Source organism: Mus caroli, unplaced genomic scaffold (assembly GCF_978045245.1).
Source record: "Mus caroli unplaced genomic scaffold, Mus_caroli_1 scaffold_10, whole genome shotgun sequence".
Classification (NCBI taxonomy): Eukaryota; Metazoa; Chordata; class Mammalia; order Rodentia; family Muridae; genus Mus; species Mus caroli.
Genome location: NW_028227265.1, coordinates 119,034,832 through 119,058,527, shown reverse-complemented (window position 1 = coordinate 119,058,527; position 23,696 = coordinate 119,034,832). Strand labels below are relative to the sequence as shown.

At 45.8% G+C, this 23,696-nt stretch overlaps 1 protein-coding gene across 2 annotated transcripts in view; it reads left to right on the top strand.

Moving 5' to 3' along the window:
* Myo16 (myosin XVI) overlaps positions 1–23,696 on the top strand; it is a 486,437-nt gene that overhangs the window by 246,541 nt on the left and 216,200 nt on the right. For both annotated transcript variants that reach the window (XM_021170663.3, XM_029481007.2), the window contains exons 15-16: positions 4,543–4,660; positions 13,081–13,228. In XM_021170663.3, coding sequence (XP_021026322.1) covers positions 4,543–4,660; positions 13,081–13,228 — 266 coding nt within the window. The remainder of the gene's footprint in view (positions 1–4,542; positions 4,661–13,080; positions 13,229–23,696) is intronic.

The following is a 23,696-nucleotide window of genomic DNA, read 5'->3' as shown; positions in this document are numbered from 1 at the left end:
AAGGTTGGAGATAAAAAGAAAAGCCCTCTGTGTGTTTGCACAGAATGCCTAGGGCTGATACTTCTGCTGGGGATTTTCTGAAAAGCAACACTGGGGCAATCCTGAGAGCAAACAATAAACCTGCAATGCTTTTAAAAGAAGTGGCCACGGTAAAGATGGATGATTTTAATCTACAGCTATTCATTAAGCTTGCACCCTCTTCAGCAACACATCGGTTCACTCCACAGCTCTAATGTAGCAGTTGGAGTCAACTTGGGAAGACTGGCAAGCCTCTACTCAAATATGCTAACATACCAGTGGCTGATACTCCCAAATGAAAACATGAATAAATCAACATGGTTATAAGATAAATGCCAGTTAACTAATGGAAATAGCAGAATCTATTGACTTAATTGAAATGACAGGGAACAATAGTCTCCCCTCTAAATCACTAGCTAAGATAATCATCTATTAAAATGATCATTGGCAAGAGAACAGGCTCTGTAATTTCTCAAATGCAGTCTGATCACTTTATATAAGTTGGCTTTGATATTTAGTTTAAGTGACTACTTTCCAACTCCTGTTGAGTTGGTTGGGTGTAACTCTCTCAAGTCTGCTGGCACTGAGGGATCAAAAAACCCTGGCTCCATGTAGATTTCAAGCGATTCCTTGTATGTTTTCTTCATTCTTCATGACATGTTTAAACCCCATCTCAACCATGGATTCCCTACATTAGATACCATCCACACAAACATCGTTGTCTAAGTCCATGAAGCCCAGTGCAGATTCAGCAAAGCATCCTGAGGAATCAACGGGGCTTTACGCAAGAATCAAATGAATTTGTGAAGTGATTTGTAAATCTGTGTAACAGTACAGGACATCTGTATAATTCAATGGACTTGAGAGGTGGAGGCTACTAGATTCTTCATGAGATAAAGATTTGGCTAGCAGAATCGAATCAGTAGATAGAGCATCCTTCGTGCACAGGGCTATTTAGCAGTGAGGTTGAGATCGAGAGCCAGCTTAATTGAAAGGAAGTTCTCAGGTGAAGACAGGTGAGGTGTCCTGAGGTTGATCGTGAACCCTCAGTGGGGGGCCTTTCACTGGCAGACACACAGAGAGCTGCACAAACAAACCTCACTAGGGGAAGGCTGGTGGCATCTTAAGCAGACTGTTGTGAGATAGAAGCAGTGGAGGTCTTGTTCAGTTAGCAAAGATTATACACGTGAAAGGAAGCTGGAGAGATAAAAGCAAGAACGATTGGGGCAGAGGGCATCTCCAGTGACTGTCACACAGAAAGTGATGAAGGAACCTCCGGCAATTGGCACAGCAACAGCCTTGTCCAAGCCACATGCAGCCACCCCCACAAGATTAACGGGGGTGTCTGAGAGGTCCATGGCCTCTCTGTTCATCCTTCTGGGGCATGGTGATCACATGAACCATGAGGAAGGAATGAAGACAAAGACATGGCTGGGTCTGAAAGATGCTAAGGAGCGTGGGACCTGAGCGAGGGCAGTCTCGCGGGGCATCCCTGTCCTGTGAGAGGTCTCTCAGGGTGTTTGCTGTGCTCTGTGTACTCAGGGGCAGGTGGAGTCCAGAGCTCCTCCTCTAGGTCTTCGAGCAGCTAAGCCCCCAACACTACTTTGTCTCTAACCCCTTTATCTGAATCTTCATGATCAGGAGTGGGTCTTTTCTGTGTCATTGGACTTATTGAAGCAGAAAACCACCTTTTTTGAAAGAAATTGCCTGGGACTTCTTGTCCATTCCATTCCAAATGAGTTTCAGACTCACTCAATTCTGTTCCAGTGATTTAAATAAGCCTTTATTGAGAAGTCCCTTTGGGGAGGGGAATGACAGGCTAAGTTTGATTAATGGGTGTGTAGATATTCATTAAGGAGCCCCCAGACCTTTATTTCTAGGAAATACAATATAATTAGCTACTTTCACAACACATAGTCACTTTAACTATTAAAACTTATACCACACAGTATAAGTGGGGAAAAATCAGTTCAATAAAATTTTAATCAGTAAACATTGAGGGCTCAAATAGGTATTTTTTTCTATATATTTTCATTTAAATTTTTATGGCTATGTGCTCTTCTTATAATCTTGTTTCAGGTCATATACCAGTTTTAGCTTGTCTCAGCATTTCTCCTAATACAGTTATTTAGCGCCACCTATTGGCTGACTAGCTAATAAAGAAGAAAATAGCTGGCAGTTTCAAGCTTGGAACTGCCATCTGGAAGAACGCAGAAGTGTGCACTGAAAAGGTCTTAAGAGTTTACAGTTCTTAAATGGCTTTAGTGTCACATGTCTTTATTTCTATTCAAGACAAATTGGACAAGGTTATTATGAAGCTAGGATTAAGTGTGTGACTCTGCAGCCAGACTGCCTTGGTTCAAATCCCAGCTAGGAGTCTATAGTCCTGAGAGTTGATTCTACTTCCTTGATGAGAAAGTTGACACTCTGATACTCAAGGTTGAAAACCGTCACACGTACACACGTATTTACACATGTACCCCATGTTAGGATGCGCGTAGGCACATAGTAAGCACAGTAGATGTGTGTCTACAGTCAGTCACTAATGGGAAGAGAGTATTATTGGTCATGCACATGTCTGCTCTGTGTCGGGACAAAGCCAAGTGCTTTAAACGCAAGACACAGCAAGCACCCAAAAGTCATCCTGTGTCAGAGTACAGCAGAGTGAGGCTGGGAGTTGAAGGAGCTTGCTCTACCTTTAGAGTGTGTCACTTGCTCACCTGAGATGGGGAGGCAGCTGTCTGGGCACACATCACCCATTATCCATGATAATCTTCCTTATAAAATAATAAACCACCACTTTATTGTCAAATACAATACAAAAATGCATCAAATCTAAAATATTTTTTAAATCATCCTATTTTACGACTTTTAAAAATAATTATTTTGCTGTATGCTCATGCAGTGAGAAGGGGTTACATTGTTAATTTTAACATATGCATAGCTACCTATTCAATGTAATTAAGAAAACATAAATTATATTGATCACAAATGAACTGGCAATTGTGTCCCACCTGCTATCAATTTGCTTTGGGTTGTATTAATTTTCAGGCCCAAATAATAGATTTTTGTAAAGATTTAATGCCTCTTCAGAAACTTAAGCTTCCATACCAGATGGTTAAACACATTTCATTATGTTTAGCATTTTTGATTTGTGATTGAGATCAAAGTGTCGCTTTATAATAGTCAATCATGCAGAACGCTTCTCAAATTAATAAGTGCCCAGATATAACAAATGCCAAGTTTTTATTTAAAAAAAAAACAAGAAATAGATAGACTCAATACATTTGCTTAAAATGAATAATGATTATCTCAAAAATAATGTCATAAATTAAAGGGTGTAAGATGAGGACCCATTGAATCAGGAGAGTGGCCTTTTGCCGTCAGGTGGCTGGCAAAAGCTGGGTTTTATGTATTTGTAGAGTCTTAAAGGAGAAAGGACTTGCCGGGTTTACATACAGTTGAAGACTTGTTCAGTCATGATCCTTGCTAAGGTCACAGTCAGTTGATGGACAAGAACTGGATTTTAATTCATGCTCAATATTTGAAGAAACTTGCTTAGAGAATATGTCATATCCCGGGTCCAACAGACGGGCTTCACACTAGAGTTTTAGAACCATGGGATCTCAACCTTTGAAACAAAGCACAGGGCAGTGGGGGGGGGGGCGGGGGGGGGAAGGGTCGTGACAGTGGCTTAATTAGTTGTTTAGTTCTGTTTCTGCAAGAGAGGGTGGGTTGCAATGGGCCACAGTGCAGCCAGAAAAGAGGTTAGCAAACCTGAATGTTGAAGCATGTATACGCATGCCCAGGGATTAGGAAGGACTCGGGTTTCTGTCATTTCTAATTCTTCTTTAAAAAACAAAACAAAACAAAACAAAACAAAACAAAACAACTATGAAGGAGCTGGGGCTGGGGCCCAATTGGTAAGAGTGTAGAAAGGGCTGAGGTCAGACTCCAGCACCCATGTGAAAAGCCAGGAACATCATCTGTGAGCTTGTAACTCCTGGACTGTGGGGGTAGAGACAGTCATTAAGCTTCCTGGCTGTCAAGTCAGGGAAAGACCCTGTTGCAAGGGAGGAACGTGGAGAATGACAAATTAGGTTACCCAAGGTCATCCCCACACATGTGCACATATACCATCAGCCCCTCCCCCTGCAGTGTGTGTGTGTGATGTGTATGGGTGTGAGTGTGTGTGCACGTGTGTGTGTGTGCGCGCACGCGTGTGTGTGTACGTGTATGCATATGTGCATGTGTGTGTGTGTCTGTGTGTGTGTGCGTGTGTAGAATACTGGCCTCCATTTCCGTGCAGGCAGGTAAAGTATGTGACATTAATAGTGGTTACAGTCTTGTGTGCACTTGTAGTTTCTACCTGAGGTGAGGACAGCCTGCACTTCAGCCTGCATTATGTGGAGAGCACAGAGCCTTCACCAAGCAGCAGCATAGTCCCAGCAGCAAGGCTGCTATGGTTCTCTGTTTTTATTCACTTTAAGGGGCAGTCCAATCAAATTCTCTCTCCTACTGCAGGCCATATACATCGTGGAGGCCTTCGGACATGCCAAGACCACACTCAACAATGTATCCAGTTGCCTCATACAGTACTGGGAACTGCAGTTCTGTCAGAGGAGAAAACACGTAACTGGAGGTGAGTTTGCATGTAGCCAGCAGAGGGCGCCTGCTCCTAGAGAGACAGAGGCCATGGGGGCCGTGCAGCTTTCGTTCACTGTCTAGAGAACCCCAAGTCAGCACACAGCAGAGAGAAGCCAATGACAGGCCATCGCCGGAAGAGAATTCACTAGCCGCCACTTATGGATTTATAAACCTCTTATTCGTATCCTAGAACTGTCTTATAATAACGATGACCAGGTATGCCCAGAGGAGCCTGGGCTGCCTTCTGCATCCTGAGGCGTCAGGTTTCAAGTTCAGACTTCACTGGGAATCAAAAACATTCTCAAGTGCAAGGTGAGCCTCCCTAGGAGGCGTGCTGTATAAAGCACACAACACAGAAAGAAGGACTTATCAAAAACCAAAAAAAAGACAAACAAACAAACACCTGACAGGAATAGTCCTCCCACAAAAATGTAAACCCTCAAACAAATCATAGTCACGTGCAGTTCCTTCACACGGCGCTCAGTGAGATCTGTTTAAATCAAATCTGATTTTTTTTTAAATGATTGAATTACAACCAATCTAAACTCTAAAGCAACCACCAAACTAAACTGAAACAGAATCGGTTTCTTATTTGCTTTAAATATTAGCTGTGTATTTTTTTTTCTGGAAACTCATTTACAATTCAAGATTTTACTGACCAGTAGTAGGTTCTGGGCATAGTCTAAGATTCCTAGGTGAGAAATTCCCAGAGACCAGACAGGAAAGGTTGTGACTTTGTCCTTTGCCACATGGCTGTGCAGACCCAGGTGAGGCCTGTGGTCAGGTTGAACTGACAGTCTGTGAGCAGTGTTGCGTCCCAGGTCACTCACTGGCCACCTGCTTGCTCCACTGTGTGGCAGGACATTATGTGGGGAGCCTCATACTCACTGATGTTTGAGAGCATAGCTCCTACTAAGCCTAATGCAGCCTTTCCCCCATCCTGATGCTGATGCTGAGAGCCTGGATATCACAAACCTAATTCGCGCACTGCCAAGGAGAGACCCTGCATCTGCCTCAGAGCTCACCTCTGCTCTTTGTAAACGGAAAGCGATAATCATATACTCTGAGACAATTCATCATGAAACTCAAGTTTGAGTGCATCCTCTTTGAAGAATAGGCAGGGTGACGCGGATACTGGGCAGACGAGACTCAAGTGAAGACTGTGATGGACTTATCCATTTTACCATATGGACAGGACTTGAGAACAAAAGTGTGCTGTGCCGTGTAAAGATACAGTCCATGCCAATCAGTTAATCCCAGGAACATCCATCATAGAGGCTTGGGGATGCTGGGAGCTTTCTCGTCATGACAGTGATATGCTCAGATATGTTGAGGGGGTGGAGAACAGAGCCTTACAAGCAGTTGTGCGCAGTCAGAACTCTAAGGCAAGGTTGCTATAAAGATGCTTACTGTGCCAAGAAGACTCTAAGTCTGGAGATGAGACCTCTGGCCACTGCTAGTCTGACATTCTGAGGTCCAGTGAAGGAGACGGCAGCCTTGAGTCCCTGTTAACGTGAGCATGCATAAATGAAGTGGGCAAGAAGCCTGGGAATGCTCCAGAGTGTCAGGGTCTGATACCTGCTGTAACAAAGTGTTGTGTGGGACTTTTCCTGGAGGGACCCAATACACACACACAGAGGCAACACAGACACACAGGCACAGACACACAGACACACAGACAGAAAGCTACTCACCCCCAGAAAGAGAATCCGCAGCAACAATTAAGTCTAGCTTGGGGAGTCATGATTTTTTTCCTGGCGTCACTAACAGGACGATGGGTAAGTGGCTACTTAGGAGGAACAGGAAGGACTCAAAAGTATCTGAGTCACCTGACAGCTGAGTCACTCACCCTAACCTGAGTGATCACTCCAAAACTGCAACCCTGCATGCCAGTACCACTTGCAGCAGCTCCATTGACCCGAGAACTTCCTCTCTGTGCCTCTGGTCAGGCTTGCCTCCAAAAGTGGCTCACCATTTCTTTAAAGCTGGGGAGGAGCCCTTGGCATCTTAAGTTTCAGCATTCTCAGACAAGACACATTTGTTTACGTCCTGGATCCCATGGACCCACCCTCCCTTCTGGACGGAAGGTATCCATTCTGAAGAAACTGCCATACAAGGCAAACATATGAGCAGGCAGCTTGAAGCCTGCAGGCATGGACTGACTTACCTCCTGAAGTCTCAAAGTCTCGGTACCTGCAGACCTGTACTCTTGTCATCTCCCAGGCCTAGACCCCCTTCTGAGCTCACCACACACTTCTGTATTTGGCATATACACTAGCACTGCCTTCACTGGCACATGCCTTTGCTGCGTCTTCCTCGAAAGGTGCTGCATATACCACATTACTCCTCCAGTCTGGCCTCAGCGGAACATGAATGCTCTGTATAGATACTGTTTCTAAGTAAAGCCCATGCTCAGGTCCTGAGGTGAGGGCTTTGAGCATCCTTTGTGGGCACAATTCAGCCTACCACAGGGCATGAACATTGTTTTAGTTGAAGAACAAATACTTCCACAGCAAGGAAAAGTAACCTCGGATGTTTGGGAAGCTGTGCTACAATGTTCTGCTTCTGGACCAAGGCTCTCTCTAGTGAAAGGATGGAGCGGGGAGAGGACTTCTAAAGTGTCTGCCTCACAAGGTGAGGACTTGCATCTGGATTCCCAGAGCTTAGGCAAAAGCAGGTGTGGGGTACATGTCTGTAATCCTAGCTTTGGGTTGGCAGAGACAGGCAGCCCGGCAGACTCATTGCCCAGCCAGTGCAACCCAGTCAGTGAGCTCCTGTGAGAAATAGTGTCACAAACACTAAGATGGAAGTCACAGAAGAGGGTGCCTAATGACAACTGCTGGCTTTCACATGGATGTTAGAGAGTGCACCAGGATGTGCACTAACACTACACATACCACACACACGCACACACACACCACACACACATCATACATACCACACACACATAGGTGCACATACATATACCATATACAATACACACTACACACATACCACACATACACACTATACATGCCACATACATACACACCACATACCACACACACATACACTATTAATATTCACCACACACATAGCATTCACATACACACATACATCATTCACATATACCATACACACACTATTCACATACAACACACACACACACGCTATTCACATATACTACACACACAGGTTCATATACACATATCACACACAAGTACACACACACACAGATACATACCATTTATATATACTACACATACAGGTTCACACAGACATACCACACACATGTATACACACACACACACACCATTCACATACACCACATACATAGGTGCACATACACATATCACAAGCACACTGTACACACACACACACGCACTCACATGCACATCCTTTATAAAAAGGAAAGATGCATTAATTTAAACGACCAAGAGAGCTCATTCACTCAAGCTGAGCTGCTATGAAAGCAGCTGAATTGTAAATGTTCATTACAATAGCTAATGAAATTGCAGTAAGACTATTATATTCAAATCAGGTCAAGTAAATGAAGATGACATGATGTGTTTGTGCTTTGTGGTAGACTATATTTGCTTAAGTACAAAGCAGTGATTACCATTGTATTGGTCACGGAGAATTACCATAATAATGTTAAGGCTGATAGATGCTTTCTCTAGAGGTTGTTATTAGTGATTTTTAAATAATTTAACACCAATTATTTTTGCCAGAATGTAATCACAAATTGCAACATAAAAAAGCATCAGGCCTAGTTTTATGAACCAGCAGTTATAAACTGATTTTTTTAAAGAATTTGCATAAATTTTATTAACAAATAACTTATGGGTCTGGCTCCCACCTTCATGTTTTCCCCAGCTAATTACCCATTTAACAAAGCTGTCCTTCCTGGTTCCCCAGTGTAGAAAGCATCACCCTTCAGGATTGAGGGACTTCACCTCACAGGTAAGTGCACAGGGAGCCAGTGCGTAAACATAAGGAAAGATTTGCCAGAGAAGGTTCCACGGAGTCAGAAAGCAGCCTGTATTTGCCCACTGTCTTCACCTTGACGTTCCCCTCTCTTGTCCAAGAAAGCAGAGGTTTGTAGACCGCCATACAAGTACACCTGTAAGATGAAACAATGCCTGTCCCCAGTGCCCGAGTTACAGCTCTTCTTTTAAGTGGTGAACAAAATTATGAGATTGTCAGTCACCGGAGAGCACATGCAAATGTTTCCTTTCATTGAAAATGTATTTCCCCATCACATAATACATCCTGCTTATAGTCCCCTCCCTCTACTCCTCCCACTTCCCTTCCACTTCCCCCACATCCAGGTCCACTCACTTTCTATCTCTTGTTAGGAAAAAAAAAGGCTTCTAAGAAACATAATATGATACAATGGATATAATAATATAATACGTAAAATAGGAATAACACATTGGAATTGGAAAAGACAAAGAGGCAAGCACCAATGTCAGTGCCCCTTGTTCCCATGCTCAGGAGCCCCATACACACTACACTGGGAGCTATACATACAGAGAGGAGCTGGTGCAGACCTGGGCAGGCCCTGTGCACACTGCCTCCGTCTCTGTGAGTTCATATGAGCTTTGTTCAGTTGATTTAGAAGGCCTGGTTTCTTGGTGGCCTTCATCCCCTCTGGTCCTTACACTCTTTCTGCCTCCTCTTCTGCAGAGGGGAAGGATGTGAGGGGAGGGACACTGATCGATGAGCAGAGCCCAATGCCATTTGCAGTCATTTTATTGCTATGACCTACTTCCTAGATCCCGAGCTATTAAGTGTCATGTGCTTGGCCACCAAGTGGTGTTGAGTATTGGCTCCATCTCATGAAGTAGGCCTCAGGTTAAATCAGACATTGGTTGGTTCCTTTCACGAGCTTTGTGCTACCATTGCATTATTATAACCTGCAGGCAGTACACCATTGGGAATCAAAGAGTCTGTGGCTGGGTTGGTGTCACGTTTCTCTTTGGATAGCATGCAGTGTACCTTCCTGTTCTCTTCGCTGAAAAGAGAGAGCTCTTCGTAGGCACCAGCCCCACCTCCCCACGTTCAGTGAGTTTGAGGGTGTTGTTTTCAGTTGCAGCACCTTTCCCTCTCTTGGCATCAGGTAGAGAGAAAACTATAGTTTTCTTGGCAACAACCTGGATGGTTTGGAATTCCCTTTTGGAGAGAGGTCTTGCATAAGCTATATCTTATTATCTAATACCAAACTAGTTTATTAAGAATCACAGCATCAACCGGGCAGTGGTGGTACATGCCTTTAATCCCAGCACTTGGGAGGCAGAGACAGGCAGATTTCTGAGTTTGAGGCCAGCCTGGTCTACAGAGTGAATTCCAGGACAGCCAGGGCTATACAGAGAAACCCTGTCTCAAAAAAACCAAAACCAAAACCAAAAAAAAAAAAAAAAAAAAAAAAGAATCATCACATCTTACTATACAGTTTTGAAGGGGAAAATATGGGACAGAGTGAACAGAAATCCATCATACAATTGAATGTTGCACAAAAGAAGCACAGGATATCCCAAATGTGTCACAGATAGCACGGAGAGCTTCAAAACTGACCACTATGGTTTCTTCAGGTGGAAAAGCCAAGTTCCCAGGAACCAGATTCCTTCAGGGCCCTGACCCTAGCCCCACCCCAGACCTTGCCAGATCTGCTTCTGGTCAGAGTACAGAACTAGGTTCCCTTTGGCTTTGGAGATAAAGAAATGGGCTTAAAGTACAAAGGCGTCCACCAGCACTGAGAAGACAGTCTGAGACGTCATATTTAATGGTACCTTCCGGAACTCCAGAGGGATCCTGAGATGGTCTGCGTTCTCTTCCTCCTACTAAAGATGGACAAAAAGACACTGAAGGTGAACACAGCAGCCACACCAGGCTCAGCAGCACAAGGCCTGGGGTTGTTCCCAGAAGAGCTCCTCCCCTCACATCCCCATCCATGATGGCTCGTGGGTAGATGACTGCTCACCTCAGCGCGAGTGAGCCTAGGCTGTGAAGTAAGAAGATAGGCATGGGTGGAGTCTGCTAGGTGGGAGGAGATGAGGCTTGGAGGAGGTCCTAACCTGTAGCCTGAAGGAGAGTAACTCACTTCTTCTACTCCCCTTAATAATGAACAAAAATTGACCTGTCTCTGTGAAATACTGTACTTGCTGGTAATATTGGGTACTGTGGTGGTTTAAATGTGTTTGACCCATGGGAAGTAGCACTATCAGGAAGTGTGGCCTTATTTGAGGAGGTGTGGCCTTGATAGAGGAAGTGCATCACTGTGGAGGCGGGGCTTTGAGGTCTCCTATATGCTCAAATCTGGCCAGTGTGAAAAAGTCTGTCCTGTCAGCCTTTGGATCAAGAGGTAGAACTCTCAGCTCCTTCTCCAGCACCATGTCTGCCTGAGTGCTGCCATGTTCCTGACTGGATACCACCATGCTTCTCACCATGATGATAATGGACTGAACCTCTGAACCTGTAAACCAGTCCCAATTAAATGTTTTCCTTATAAGAGTTGCCTTGGTCATGGTGTCTCTTCACAGCAATAAAACTCCAACTAAGACAGCTACAAGCAAACAGCATGTGTTCATGGAGAAATATATTCATATGTACATGTCTAGAGACAACTGTGAAGGGTGACACCCGCATTTATGGTCAAGACCGTTTCCAATGTAAAAACTGTTTCAAAGCATGCATGTTGAGGCAGGCTGGCAGTTGAGGGGAGCACTTTCTGGCAGGCCTGGCTGCAGTAAGTGCTGGAACGTCTCACATCCAGAGCCCTTCTGCCTCCTTGAACTTATAGCTCACTTCAGACACTGCAGCCTCTCCTCAGCTTGGACTCTGCTCTGCCTGTGTTTGATTCTGCATGTAGATGCTCTTTCAAAATGCTATTTTCTTTCAATCTTGCTCATCAGAACCCGTTAATCCCAAGCAATTTAATTCACTGCTGGAGATGTGCTAACTAGCATGATTAATAATTACCCTGCTTAGGAATTTAGATGAGGGTTTTCCAGTCACTCGTGACTTGGCGTATGATCAGTGCTTCAGCTGAAGCTGGAGTCTCTGCTGGGAGAAGAGTGTGTGCATCAGCCCAGGCCAAGGCCAGAACCAGCAGGTTCTCAGCCTCTACCTCTTACCTGCTGCTTCTTACCTGACACAGAAAACCATGGACAGGGCCAGGGTGGTGGCCTGTGGCACACCTGCACAGAGCCAAGTGCACACTCTCCTGACTGGTAACTTATTTCACACTTAAGATCTAGCAGGAAAAAAAATCACCAAACATTTTTGTTTAAAAATAAAAATGAATGAAAACGCTAAGATCTCAACTTTAGATTTCTCCTTGGTCAGATCACCATGAAGATATGCATACATCACACACAAGATACACATGCATGCAAATACACAAATGCACAAGCACTTGACACACACATGCATACATGTGCACACACATGCACACACACACACACACACACACACACTGCAGACTGAGGACGCGACAGCTATTCTTGATTATCTACTATTCTTTAGTTAATCTGGAATTAACTAAAACACAAGTGGCTGGATGTACCTGCAAAGGATTTTTCTTAATTAAATCATTTGAAGTGAGAAGACCCACTTGTAATCTGGATGTTTTGAGGTGGAAAGATCCATCTTTAATCTGGGCCACACTTTTTGTGGCAGCCTATATAAAGGACACAGAAGAAGGGAGCTTATACTCTCCCTCCTAGCTCTTGCTAGCAAGTCTTTTTCCTTTGCTGGCATTAGAGCCTGCCTCTTTGGGATTCTGGTATATCAGGAACACCAAATAAGACGTCCAGTCTTATGAACTGAACAACTACTGTATTCTTGCCTGAACCTTCCATTGGTAGACAATTTTGGACTAGCTGGGCCATAGCCTATAAGCCATCCTAATGAATATATGTATTAAATATATTTGTATAATAAATATATTGTAATAAATGTGTGTGTGTGTGTTCATTCTTTCAGTTCTGTTTCTCTAGAGAACCGTGACTAAGACAGAGGGAATCCTGTGCTGTAGAATAAGGGTAGATCTTCCACACAGTGATAAGTCTCTCTAAAGGGATAGGATTGCTAGACAAAGAGTGAGCTCTTACATAAAGCATGAACTTTTCAGATGAGCACAGACCAGCACTAGCCCCTCAGACTTAACCAAGTATCATATAAGCTGCTTCCAGGAACCATATAGGCTATGGCAGCAGGGGTCAGGGCTCTGAACTCCCTATGCCTTGGGCTGAGTGTCTCTGAAGGGCCTAAACTAATGTAGAAAATAAAGTCTCTTCCTATTTTTTTTTTTTTTGAATGTCTGTGCTGGAAAAGGAGCTTTGTTGTCATGGTTTATAATTAATTAACATGTAAATTTATGGAAATTGAATTAACAATGCCATTTAACAGAATCCTGTCTCTTTTCCTAACCAGCCAGAATTTCCACTTACATGCTGGAGAAGTCCAGGGTTGTGGCTCAGCCTCCCGGCCAGGGCAGCTTTCTGATTTTCTCCTGGTTGATGGACGGGTTATCTTCGGAAGAAAAATGTGGACTTCACCTTAATAACTTCTGTGCACACCGGTGAGTGGTCAAAGGTTTTCTAACAGTTTCCTGAACATTTTCAAGCACATTCTTGGCTTCAGATTGTCTTCATATGCCCAAGGAAGGCTCTTGGCCACTGTCAGGGCTGAGCTACCGATTAATATGCTGAGCTATCTTACTGTGCATCAGATGGGAAGACAAAATCCTAGCGTTCTGTAAGCATGGGGATGCTGTTTGAGAAACACTGTCTGATCTGCTGTCATCTTGTAATGTGTCGGCCATGGTGCGGGTAGCTAGTAGTCACTGGGTTTACACAAGAAAGAGAGGACTCTCAGTGCTAAATCAAGGGGGGTTGTTCTTCATGGAAGGTCAAAGCTTTGGGGAAATGCAGTCGTTGGTGACACGTGAAGTCACAAAGATGGTCTCCTAAGGAACACTGGTTCTACATACTCTCTCCTACCAGAAGCCAGCCAGAACCCCACATAGTACTGTACCAGATTTGTGTTTGGATGAGAATTAGAAGTTATAAGGAGTGAATGCTACCCAGAACAGAGGCTGCTGGGACGTGGGATCTCCAACTCATCTCTATTTCACTATGCTAAATTCTCTGGCTTAGTCTGTTGTATTCCTCTGGGGAAGCCTGTGATAAACGAGTGTGTGGTCATCAGCGTGATTCCATGATAAATAAACCAGGTCAGGGAGCCGGGTCGTAGCTGATGACTCTGAGATGAGAGAGGGATACCTCAGATGGCTCCTGACATACAGAGACCTATCGAGTCCTCACATGCACTTGGGGGCAGCATCCTGGACAACTTAGAGCTGTCCCAGGGCTTCGATGGAAAGTGTGGTGTTAAGATACAGCAAGGGGCCATCGCATGTGATCAGAGTGTGGGGTAGGAAGCATAATGGTAACTTCATGCACAGGCTACATCAGATGCTGTCTCTCTTGGAAGAGATGTTGCAGGGCCCTAAACTGATACAAAGCCATGAACCTGTGGTGTGTCTGTGAGGAGCCCCAGCAGGACAGTCAGGAGCCACAAAGAGTTCAGTGCCCTGCAACAAAGCAAGTGTCTTATTAGCATGCATTATGAATAGCTAGTGGGTGCTATTCACATGAGGGCAGGAGCCCCTGTGTGCTGCAGGATGTATCTGCTTACCCCATATTCTGCACAAACCTGCTGATCCCTGTCTTAAACAAACCTCATCTGAATTTACACAATGCCTTTCTCCTCTGCTTGCCCCCTCCACACACACACACTAGCCAAGTATGATGTTGATGAAGTAGGCTGTGTCTTACCAGTGTGCAAACCACCACAGCCTGCAGCCTGTCTCACACACAACAGCTCGTTCTCTACGTGAAGCACTAAGAGGAGCAGTCCAGGGACTGCAAGGCCCTTGCACTTAGTATGCCTTCTGTGAATGTTATTCTAAAGGACAAACACTGTCTCTGCCTGTGGTTTTAGAATCCGTGCAGCAGATGCATCTTTAACTTCAGCTATGTGCATGCTATAAGGTATTCTAAGTCCCACACAGATACAGATAGACCCAACATCAGTACTAAAGTCCACCTATACACACATCTCTGCTTACAGCACAGGAAGGCTCGCTGCCTAACTGCAGAGCTTGCTCAGGGCAGGGGTGGGCAGCCATCCCTCCAGTCCATGAAAACAGCATTTACCAAAGCACCTCTAGCCTGTGTCAAGCTGTGACTAGGCAGAATGCATGTCCTGAGAATCCCACAAGAGGGCGCTCTCCCCACACCTCAAAGGGACACAAAACAGACCAGCCAACCAATGCCAAACCAAACTTTCATTCTTTTTGCTTACACTTTTTTTTTCCTGTGTTTTTCTTTTCCTTGCCCCATATTTCTTACGTAAATAACATTTCATTTTTTTGTGCACACCGTGTTACATATGGGAGATAAATATAATTTATATTCCTGCAAATCGACATTTAATGAAAGCACCGTATGCCGTCATTGCTGGTCTTCAGCTCACTTTAAATGATCTCCCTGCTGGGTTTAGCCTCTAGAAAACTTAGGCTTTTAAACCCGAAGAAGAGACTCTTAATCCCCGTCCTGGCTGACTGATGATGGAGAGGATTGTGGGACGGCACCCTAATGTTCTTCAGCAGAGGTCAGGCTTCGAACTGTGCTGGAAAGCAGTCATTTGACTGCGAGCAGGTGACCTGCTTCTCACCTGCTCTGAGAGAGAGAGCTGAGTCACCTCACCATGCTTTGAACTTGCGATGGCTGCAAGCACCTGTCACAGGAGAGCTGAGCAATTAACTCCCAGGAAAGTGTGTTCTCTAACTGCTGAGTGGTTAACTGCAGGGCTGGGGTGAATCTGAAGACATTTCAGACTGTTTTTTTTTTTTTTCAAGGTAAAGAAAAACTTCAGGGTCATTTAAAGGTGACTCTCCATGACTCCATGACATACCAGCATTTGTTCAGGCACACAGTTTTAAGCAAGGGAAAATCTGATGGTTTATAAGACCTGTGTGTGAAAACTGCAGAGGGGTCTTGTAAACCTGTGTTTATAAGTCTTATGACTTCCGGAGTGGTGAAAACCCAGACCTGGCCCACGCTTGCCCCGTGTTCTAAGCCGAGATGGCAGTTTGAAGTGTTGGGCATCTGTCTAGGAAGACTTATGCAATTTTATTCAAGAAGAAGTTTCCAGACAAGATATAGTGTGTAGCGTTTTGCTTGAATAATATTTTTGAGGTGGTATTGCAAGGCTTTGTGAGTCACTCCACCCTCAGCATCAATAGGCAGCCCTATACAGGACTTTTGAACCAGTGCCTTTGCATGGATCATGTGACCATGTCTTAAATCAGTGAGATTTCTGCATGAGCTTTAAACACATGAACTCTTTATGCATGGAGGCATCTCTTGCTTTGTTGTTGACACTGGGTGCTTCGAGGATGGCTTCCTACAGGGCTCTGTTGACTCTCAGTAACTGTAGAGAGTCACCTTTGATGTCACCATGGTGTGGATGAGCTGACCAGGGGCTGCAGCGACCAGCCGGGTCAGCCAGCTGGCGCGTGCCAAGCTGATGTGAACATGCCTGGCTGTCCCATCCTTGGTGGTTTGGGTTAGAATCTGCAACAGTATTCAAGTCGGTAGTGAACCCATCTCATCTCAACAGTGTGCTTAACCACTTCTTAATTCCCCTCCCCTTGCCACGCTTTGGACAGTTAAACACTGTTCAAATTTAAGGGTGAATTCACACAATAAGCTAGGGGTCAGAAGGATTACACAAGAGGGTTAGACATACATTTTAGCATAAATGGAATTTTTCATGAGATTTCTAGTGGGGGGAAATCACATTTGATTGGGAAAGGTTAAAGGTCACATGATCTAGGGTGGGAGTGTGCATCCTTGTAATTTTATCATGGTTACTTGAAGCACTTCTACATAAAAATAGAGTAAACAATGAACATGCTTAGAACAGAGCATTTGATAAGAGCAAGCTGTTGTGGGGTAGGGGAGACACTGTATTGTTTGATTTTTATCAAACCATGTTATATGCATGGCCACAAAGACCAAGCCCCAGTCTCTGAGGGCGAGGATGGTTGACCGCCCTCCAGGCCCCTCCACTGCCTGACTGGTGGTGGCTTCAGTGGCGGGAAGTTGTGCTGAAGGTCACACGTTACTAAGTGAGAAGGATCAGCCTGCCGACTCCTCGTGGGCTCGTGCACTTCGGTCATGGAAAGAGAAAGTCATTCTTAGGTCAGAGCACAGCTCAACACTAATCCAGGCTTGGCGTGCATTAGCTTGTGAGTTTGGAGACGTGGGGATCTGGCCTTAATGACTTACTCATTATTCCCAAACCCAAAACGCTCTGAGAACCAGACGTTTATTTATGACTTATGTAGTGGTGAAGCTCAGACCTGGCCCAACCTTGCTCATCATCGATGTTCTAAGCTGAGATGAGACCCCGGCAGTTTGGACCATTATGCGTCTGTCAAAGAAGACTCATGAGATTTTATTCAGGACTAAATTGTTTTTTGATTAGAAGATGTTGCCCCAGGTCTACCAGGGATGAAAACACTACTTTTGCTTTTTTAAAATGTGGATTTCAGAATGAGCTTTGCTTTAACAGTAAAGCAGGGTCTGCTGTAGCATCACGGTGCGCAGGTCTGAGCAGGGTAGGGTCCGGCTTTCTCACTGTGTTCCAGACACCTACCACCTCCAGGACCCCGCAGAGCACTGGCTGGGGGGGGGGCTCTAGTAAGATACACCTCACCTCTGAACAGAAAGCTCCTGCCGCCTTCTGTCCCCATCCTCCCAAACCCTACTTACTTATTATAAGTATAGATCTATTTTCCTGTCTGTAAATTATGGGATGTGAGATGGGCATAGATAGAGACCATTGAGTGGACTTCGGTTTGCTCATCTGGTCACTGTGACTGGATAGGTAGATGGGAGTTTTAGATTTGGGTAATGGAAAAGGGCAAGGGCAGGGCTACTGGGTGGTCCCACTGAGATTTCACAGGGTCATGTTCACAGCTTGTGTGTGTATGTATGTTTTTAATGTGTGACTGTGTTGTGTGAGAGTATATATGTATGTTATGTGTGTCTATGTGTGACTATATGTGTTCATTTATAAGTATATGTGTGTGTGTGTATGTGTGTGTGCAGGTGTTTTCATGTGTGCATGTGTGTATGTGCATATGTGTATGTATGTGTGTATGCAAATATATATATATATATATATGCACGTGTGCTTCTTTGTTTCTCTGGTATGTGTATATGTGCATATGTGTGTATATGTGCATGTATGCATATGTACTTGTGTGTTTGTATAACGTGTGTGTGTGTGTTCTTTCAGATCTTGTTATATGGATAAAGTGTCATACTAGTGACTAGTCCCATCTGCCCAGTCGCCACAGTGGCCACTCGCTAAGTGGGACCCTTTGCCACTGCACTGGGCACCCACACTGCCCTGCCAGAAGTGCCTCCCTCTGAGTATGGAGTGGGGCCTCCCATACCCCTTTTTGTATTAGTCTGAGTTCCTTTGAGCCCTAGTAGGGGCCCAGCCCCCTTCTCACGTATCTAGGGTTTAACACATGGTAACCTCTCTTGAAGTCTCCATGTGTTCTCTGGACTGCCAAGACTTCATGTTAGATAGGGTTCTCTAAATGACCAGAACTGGTAAAATGCATTACAAAGGGAGATTCATAGATGGCTCACACTGTGTTCTGATGATGGCGCTACTTGAGAAGCAACTTCTCAACCTGTGAGGCTCGACCTGCCTCAGCCACCCAGTGCGGCTTAGAAGGCAGGGTGGACTTTGGGGAGAGCCACTCATTCTTGGTCCGCTTTGGATGAGTGGAGAACTTTGGTTCTAAAGTCAGTAAAGGATGATAGCAGCCACTAAAGCCACAGGGTGGATGCCCTCACCAGCAAGGAGCAAAAGCAGGCAGGCAGCACTGTGCCTCCGTCCTGACATCCTGTCTGGGCTACCACTGGGAAGTGCTGCTTACTCTGGGGGAGAGCCCTGACACCTTAATCTTTCTTAGAAAGGCACTCAGAAACTGGTCCAAAAGCTTGCCTCTTAGTTGACCCCAAATCTAATGACAGTGACAGTCAGGATCACAGTCTCGGTCTCCTGGAGGACACAGTGTCATGGGACCCAGCTGAAGATAACCTCTTTCCTTTGTCCTAGCTGGGTAACACACTGCCAAAACTTGTGTTCTGACAGAGCTGTCAGCTGAACCCACCTGTGTCCCAACAGAGCCAGAGCTTCTGATGCCGGCTACATTTAGAGAATAATCTCTTCAGCGCGAGGGACTGCCTATAGCCCATGAATATGCAACAATAAACACAGTTCATGAATATTCAATGGCACATATGTGTTTTGCCCTGCTCAAAGCCTGCATGCTCAGTCGTCGAGTGCAGTTGAGAGGAGACCAGGTCTCCTAGGGAGAGGGATCAGAAATACTTCGCTCCTCCGTGGGCTGGGCAGACCGCTCAGTGTATGTGGGTGATGGGGATCTCTTGGCTCCCACTCAGTGCCAAGTGTGTGCCTGCCCCTCCCCTGCCACCCGTCACTGCTCCTGAGGAAGCTTTTGCCTATTAGCATCCTACAGAGAACACGGAGATCACACACTTATGAAGAGATTACAAGGAAGGGTTAGGTTTTTCAGGTCCACAGAAGCATTGGATTCCAGGATTGTCCCTCCACTCTTCTGTGTGGCTGCCCGACTATGGCCTCGTCCAGGGTCAGGCCCAGGGTCTTTCCTGGATTGAATCAAGAGTCAGGACTTTGAATGACCCGGTCAAGTTGATGAGTGACATATCAGAGTTACTGAAGTCCATTATCTTTTTCTGTTATTGTTTGAGTTATTTACTTTTCACGCCAATCACGCCTTCCCTTTCCTCCTCTCCTCCTAGTTCCTCCCGCTGACTACAACCCCCCATCCGTCCCTTTGCCCTTTCTCCTCAATAAAAAGGAGGCTTCCCATGGCTATTAGCCAGCCTTAGCATAGCAAGTTGCAGTAAGACTAGATGCATTTTCTTCTATGGTGACAAGACAAGGCAGTCCTGTTATAGCAAAGAGGTCCAGAGGCAAATGATGCTGCCAGAGATAGCCCCTGCTCCCACTATCTTTTGATGATGGATCAACCTGAATGTGGAAAGGCACTGGAGCCTCAGGGGCCCAGGGGCCTGGGTAGGAGCTCTCAGCAAGTCTCTCCAGGCCTGCTGCTGGTCCTTCTTCCATTCTCACTGGGCCATGTGATTAATGCTACACATCACAAGCTAACAACAACAAAAGTAAAAACAGAAATTAAAACTCCCGTAAGAATGTCCGCTCGCATATCCTAGGCCAGAACACCATCTGAGGGATGTAAAATATACCGTGTTTCTGTGTCAGCCAGGAGATAGAGAAAACATTTCCTTAAGTGGGAGTCCTTTAGTCGCAATGAGAAAGAGTTTGTCAGCAGGGCCTGGAAGGGCTGGGGAGGGGACGAGGGGACTTGCTACACTCATTCTGTGTGTTTTAGGGAACTCCCTCAGGCTCATATCAAGCATGTGGGGGTCACCAGCTCGGTTTTTACAGAGTCCTGGGATCAGGTTATGTGTTTGCACGTCTGCACGTAAGGCTAAAGATACATTCTTTAAGATCAGACCTTGGAAGTTACTAGGGTACTGAAATTAAAAGACAAAACAAAAACAAAAACACAACCTTCCTGATGTTCAGCATGGAGTTGACACAAGGCTCAGCACACCTCTGTTCCAGCTGCATCCAGCCAGGTCTGGAACATACTTCTGTCCCGCCTGTATCCCAGTTCAGTGCCTCAATGACATAGGGCCACCAAGTAGCTATGACAGCATGCACTGACCTGCGAAGGATCAAGCCAGACCAAACCCCAGCATAGAGAAGGGGGTGGGTCATGAAGCCCCGCCCCTTGCTGGGGAGCTGTTAGCAGCTGATGGCTGTGGGGGAAGGGAGGCTCAGTTTTGTTCAGGGATGCAACCAGTGGAAGGTGCCACACCCGTGCCCACACAAGCACCACTCTTAGATTGCTGTGATAAAGCACCACTGCTAAAGCGTCTTGTAGGAGGGTTTATTTGGGCTTATGGATGCAGCGGGATATGAGTTTACCACCATCTGGCATGCTAGCACAGCAACATGGCGAGCATAGCATCCGGAGCAGGAAACTGAGGGTTCATATCTTAAACTGCAAGCAAAGCAAGAAAAAGGGGGGCGGGAGGAGGGGAAGAGGAGGGAGAGGAAAAGGGGAGGGGGAGGGGGAAGGGAAGGGAAGGAGAGGAAGAAAGAGAGAGGGAGAGGGAAAGGGAGAAGCCAGCACCACACACTGGGGACCAAGTATTCACGTTCCCACGACTACAGGGACATCTCATTTAACCCATCGCAGTGAGCACAGTGGGCTTTAAATAAACAGAGCCCCTGAAATTGGAAGGGAAGATGGGGGACTAGGGGAGAAATTGTTGGGAAAGGAATGGAGGATGGTTTTCACGAACAATGAAGATGGTCAGGCCTGTCATGCTAAGGGATCCGCTCTCCCCCATCTGCTGACTGATGGCAGCTTCAACCCTAGATGTGTGTGCACCATCCAGCACGGCAGACACAGTAGGGGTCAGCACTTGGCAGGGGGACCACTCACACCGCACTGGAGCTGATGCTGCAGTGGTGTTGGTGAGGGCCCGCACTGTGTCTGTCAGCCTTAGTGCTCTGCTGGGAATGCCCCACCCAAGAAGCAGGGTGGCCAGGACACGGGAGACAAGGAGACTGCAGTGGCTGACAGTGCAGCTGCTAGAAAAAGAACTCTGTGGAGGTGTCGGCAGTAGGCAGATAGCCCAAGGCCCTGGGCTCTCCACGGCTGTGCAGCACTAGCCTACAGTGAGGCTGGCGGAGGAGAAGTCCCTAAACCCACACTCCCTGCAGGCTTCCGCTCCCCCCCCCCACCTCGGCAAGCCTTCCTTCTCTCATCTCTCCAGATAGGCCAGGTTTCTTGGCCAAGGTGCCTTGCCCACAGCCTATGCTGTATGCTTTCCCTCCTGGCTGGCAGTCGTCGCAGAATCTTCTAATCCAGGGGGGCATCCTGCTGTCTCTGCTTTTTCTCTGACAGGATTGCACCTCACTGTGGCTTCTGTTACCCGCATCAGGGAGTGTGTGTGTGTGTGTGTGTGTACGCGTATTTGTATTTTACACGTATTACTCTCTTAAAGATCTTCTGCAGCTAGCAGGTTGCTCTGGGCTTTGGAGCCATAAGTATACACGCTGCTACACAGGTATCACATCTCATTTGTCCAGTGTTTACATGGTTGAGATGGTTGTTTTGTTGTTGTTGTTGTTGTTGTTGTTGTTGAGCTTTCTGGGTCATAGGAAAGCTCACAGAGTCTCGAAGGCTGTAACAAACCTGTGCATCCCCCACCACCAATTTGGGATATATTTTAATGTAAACGGTAATCTCTGTGTTGTTATAAACAAGAAATTCACTTGGATAGGGTAGGTGTTTGTTTCAATTGGACTTGAGGGGTACCACTCTCAAGATGTACTGAGGGGCCTGCGGAACTGTGGTGGGCTTATATAAAAATAAATAAGCTATCACATTACAATGCATATTTCCTTTCCATTTTAATAAATGATAAAATGAGATGCATACCAAGGAGACATTTGATGATAATTTTCTATATGACTTATTATACAAGGCTTGATTTATATACTTGTTTTTTATACTTCTGTAGATACCAAGCATAGCATCAAAGATCCTGGCTGAGGCTGGGGTTATGGATGGAAAGGAAGCCTTGTTCTGAGGCTCACATTGCCACAGAGTAGCAGGCATGGCGGTTCCTAAAGCTGTCTGTGGGGAGTAGTGCTTTCTAGACCTACATGGCCTCCTCCTGCGAGGGTTCTTTCCATACTGAAGGACAAAGCCTGCACTGTGACAGCTCTTATGGGCAGTCAGGACTCCCTCTGCAGAGCAGCCTGCTCATCTCTGTAGGCTGAGCAGCTTGGCATCACCCTCTCTTATAAACTGTGCAACCTTGGGCTTCAGTTTCAAAGTTGCCAAAATAAGAAAACTGAAACTCACTGCTTCAGGTATTTTAATCTATAAGTACTCCATCAGCATTCCCTTCTGTCTGTCTTCAAGGCTGTCCCTGGCCAGCCCAGTCTCTCCTCCCTCCCTCCCTTCTTCCCTCCCTCTCCCTCTCCCTCTCCCTCTCCCTCTCCCTCTCCCTCTCCCTCTCCCTCTCCCTCTCCCTCTCCCTCTCCCTCTCCCTCTCCCTCTCCCTCTCCCTCCCCCTCCCCCTCCCCCTCCCCCTCCCCCTCCCCCTCCCCCTCCCCCTCTCCCTCTCCCTCTCCCTCTCCCTCTCCACAGGATCTAGACGTTTTAAAGCTGAAGCCATTTGAGGCAGCTGATTCACATGTTAAATGAACTTTGTTTATTCAGATCTGAAAGATAAGGGGTCTTGGACTTCTCTCTGCCTCTTTCTCCCTCTCCCTCATCACCAGCATCTTCAAGACAATGTCACATTTTGCGTTCTCGCCTTCCTCAGATTATCTTTGATGTTTTCACCTCGGTCTCAACCACACTCCCGTCTGGGTACTTTCCATAGCACCCATGTCTCATCCCTTCTGTGTACATGCTTAATTCATGTTCCGAATATTCGTTTCCATGACTTAGTTTCCACTTCAGAGAGTTTTGGTTTGCTCTTTTTAAAATCTGTTCCCCACCCCCTGCAAATACTGTTTCTTGTTCCTCTTCTCCTATCCCCAATCCATTTCATTTCCACAGGAGTCTTAAACATGCTTCTTGTATGGCCTGTGGCCTGACATCTTATGTGAAGTCACGAGTACTTCTTGTGGTTGCTTGGTACCTTTCCCACTAGTTGTTCAAAGAGGTTGCTCTGTAACCTGTATCTTAGGGTGAGGCATGGTGAGGTGGTTGGCCTTCCTTATTACCTTGCCATAATTTAGAATCATCTAGGAAGAAAGTCTCTGTGGGAAATTAGATTAGGTTGCCCTGCAGGCCT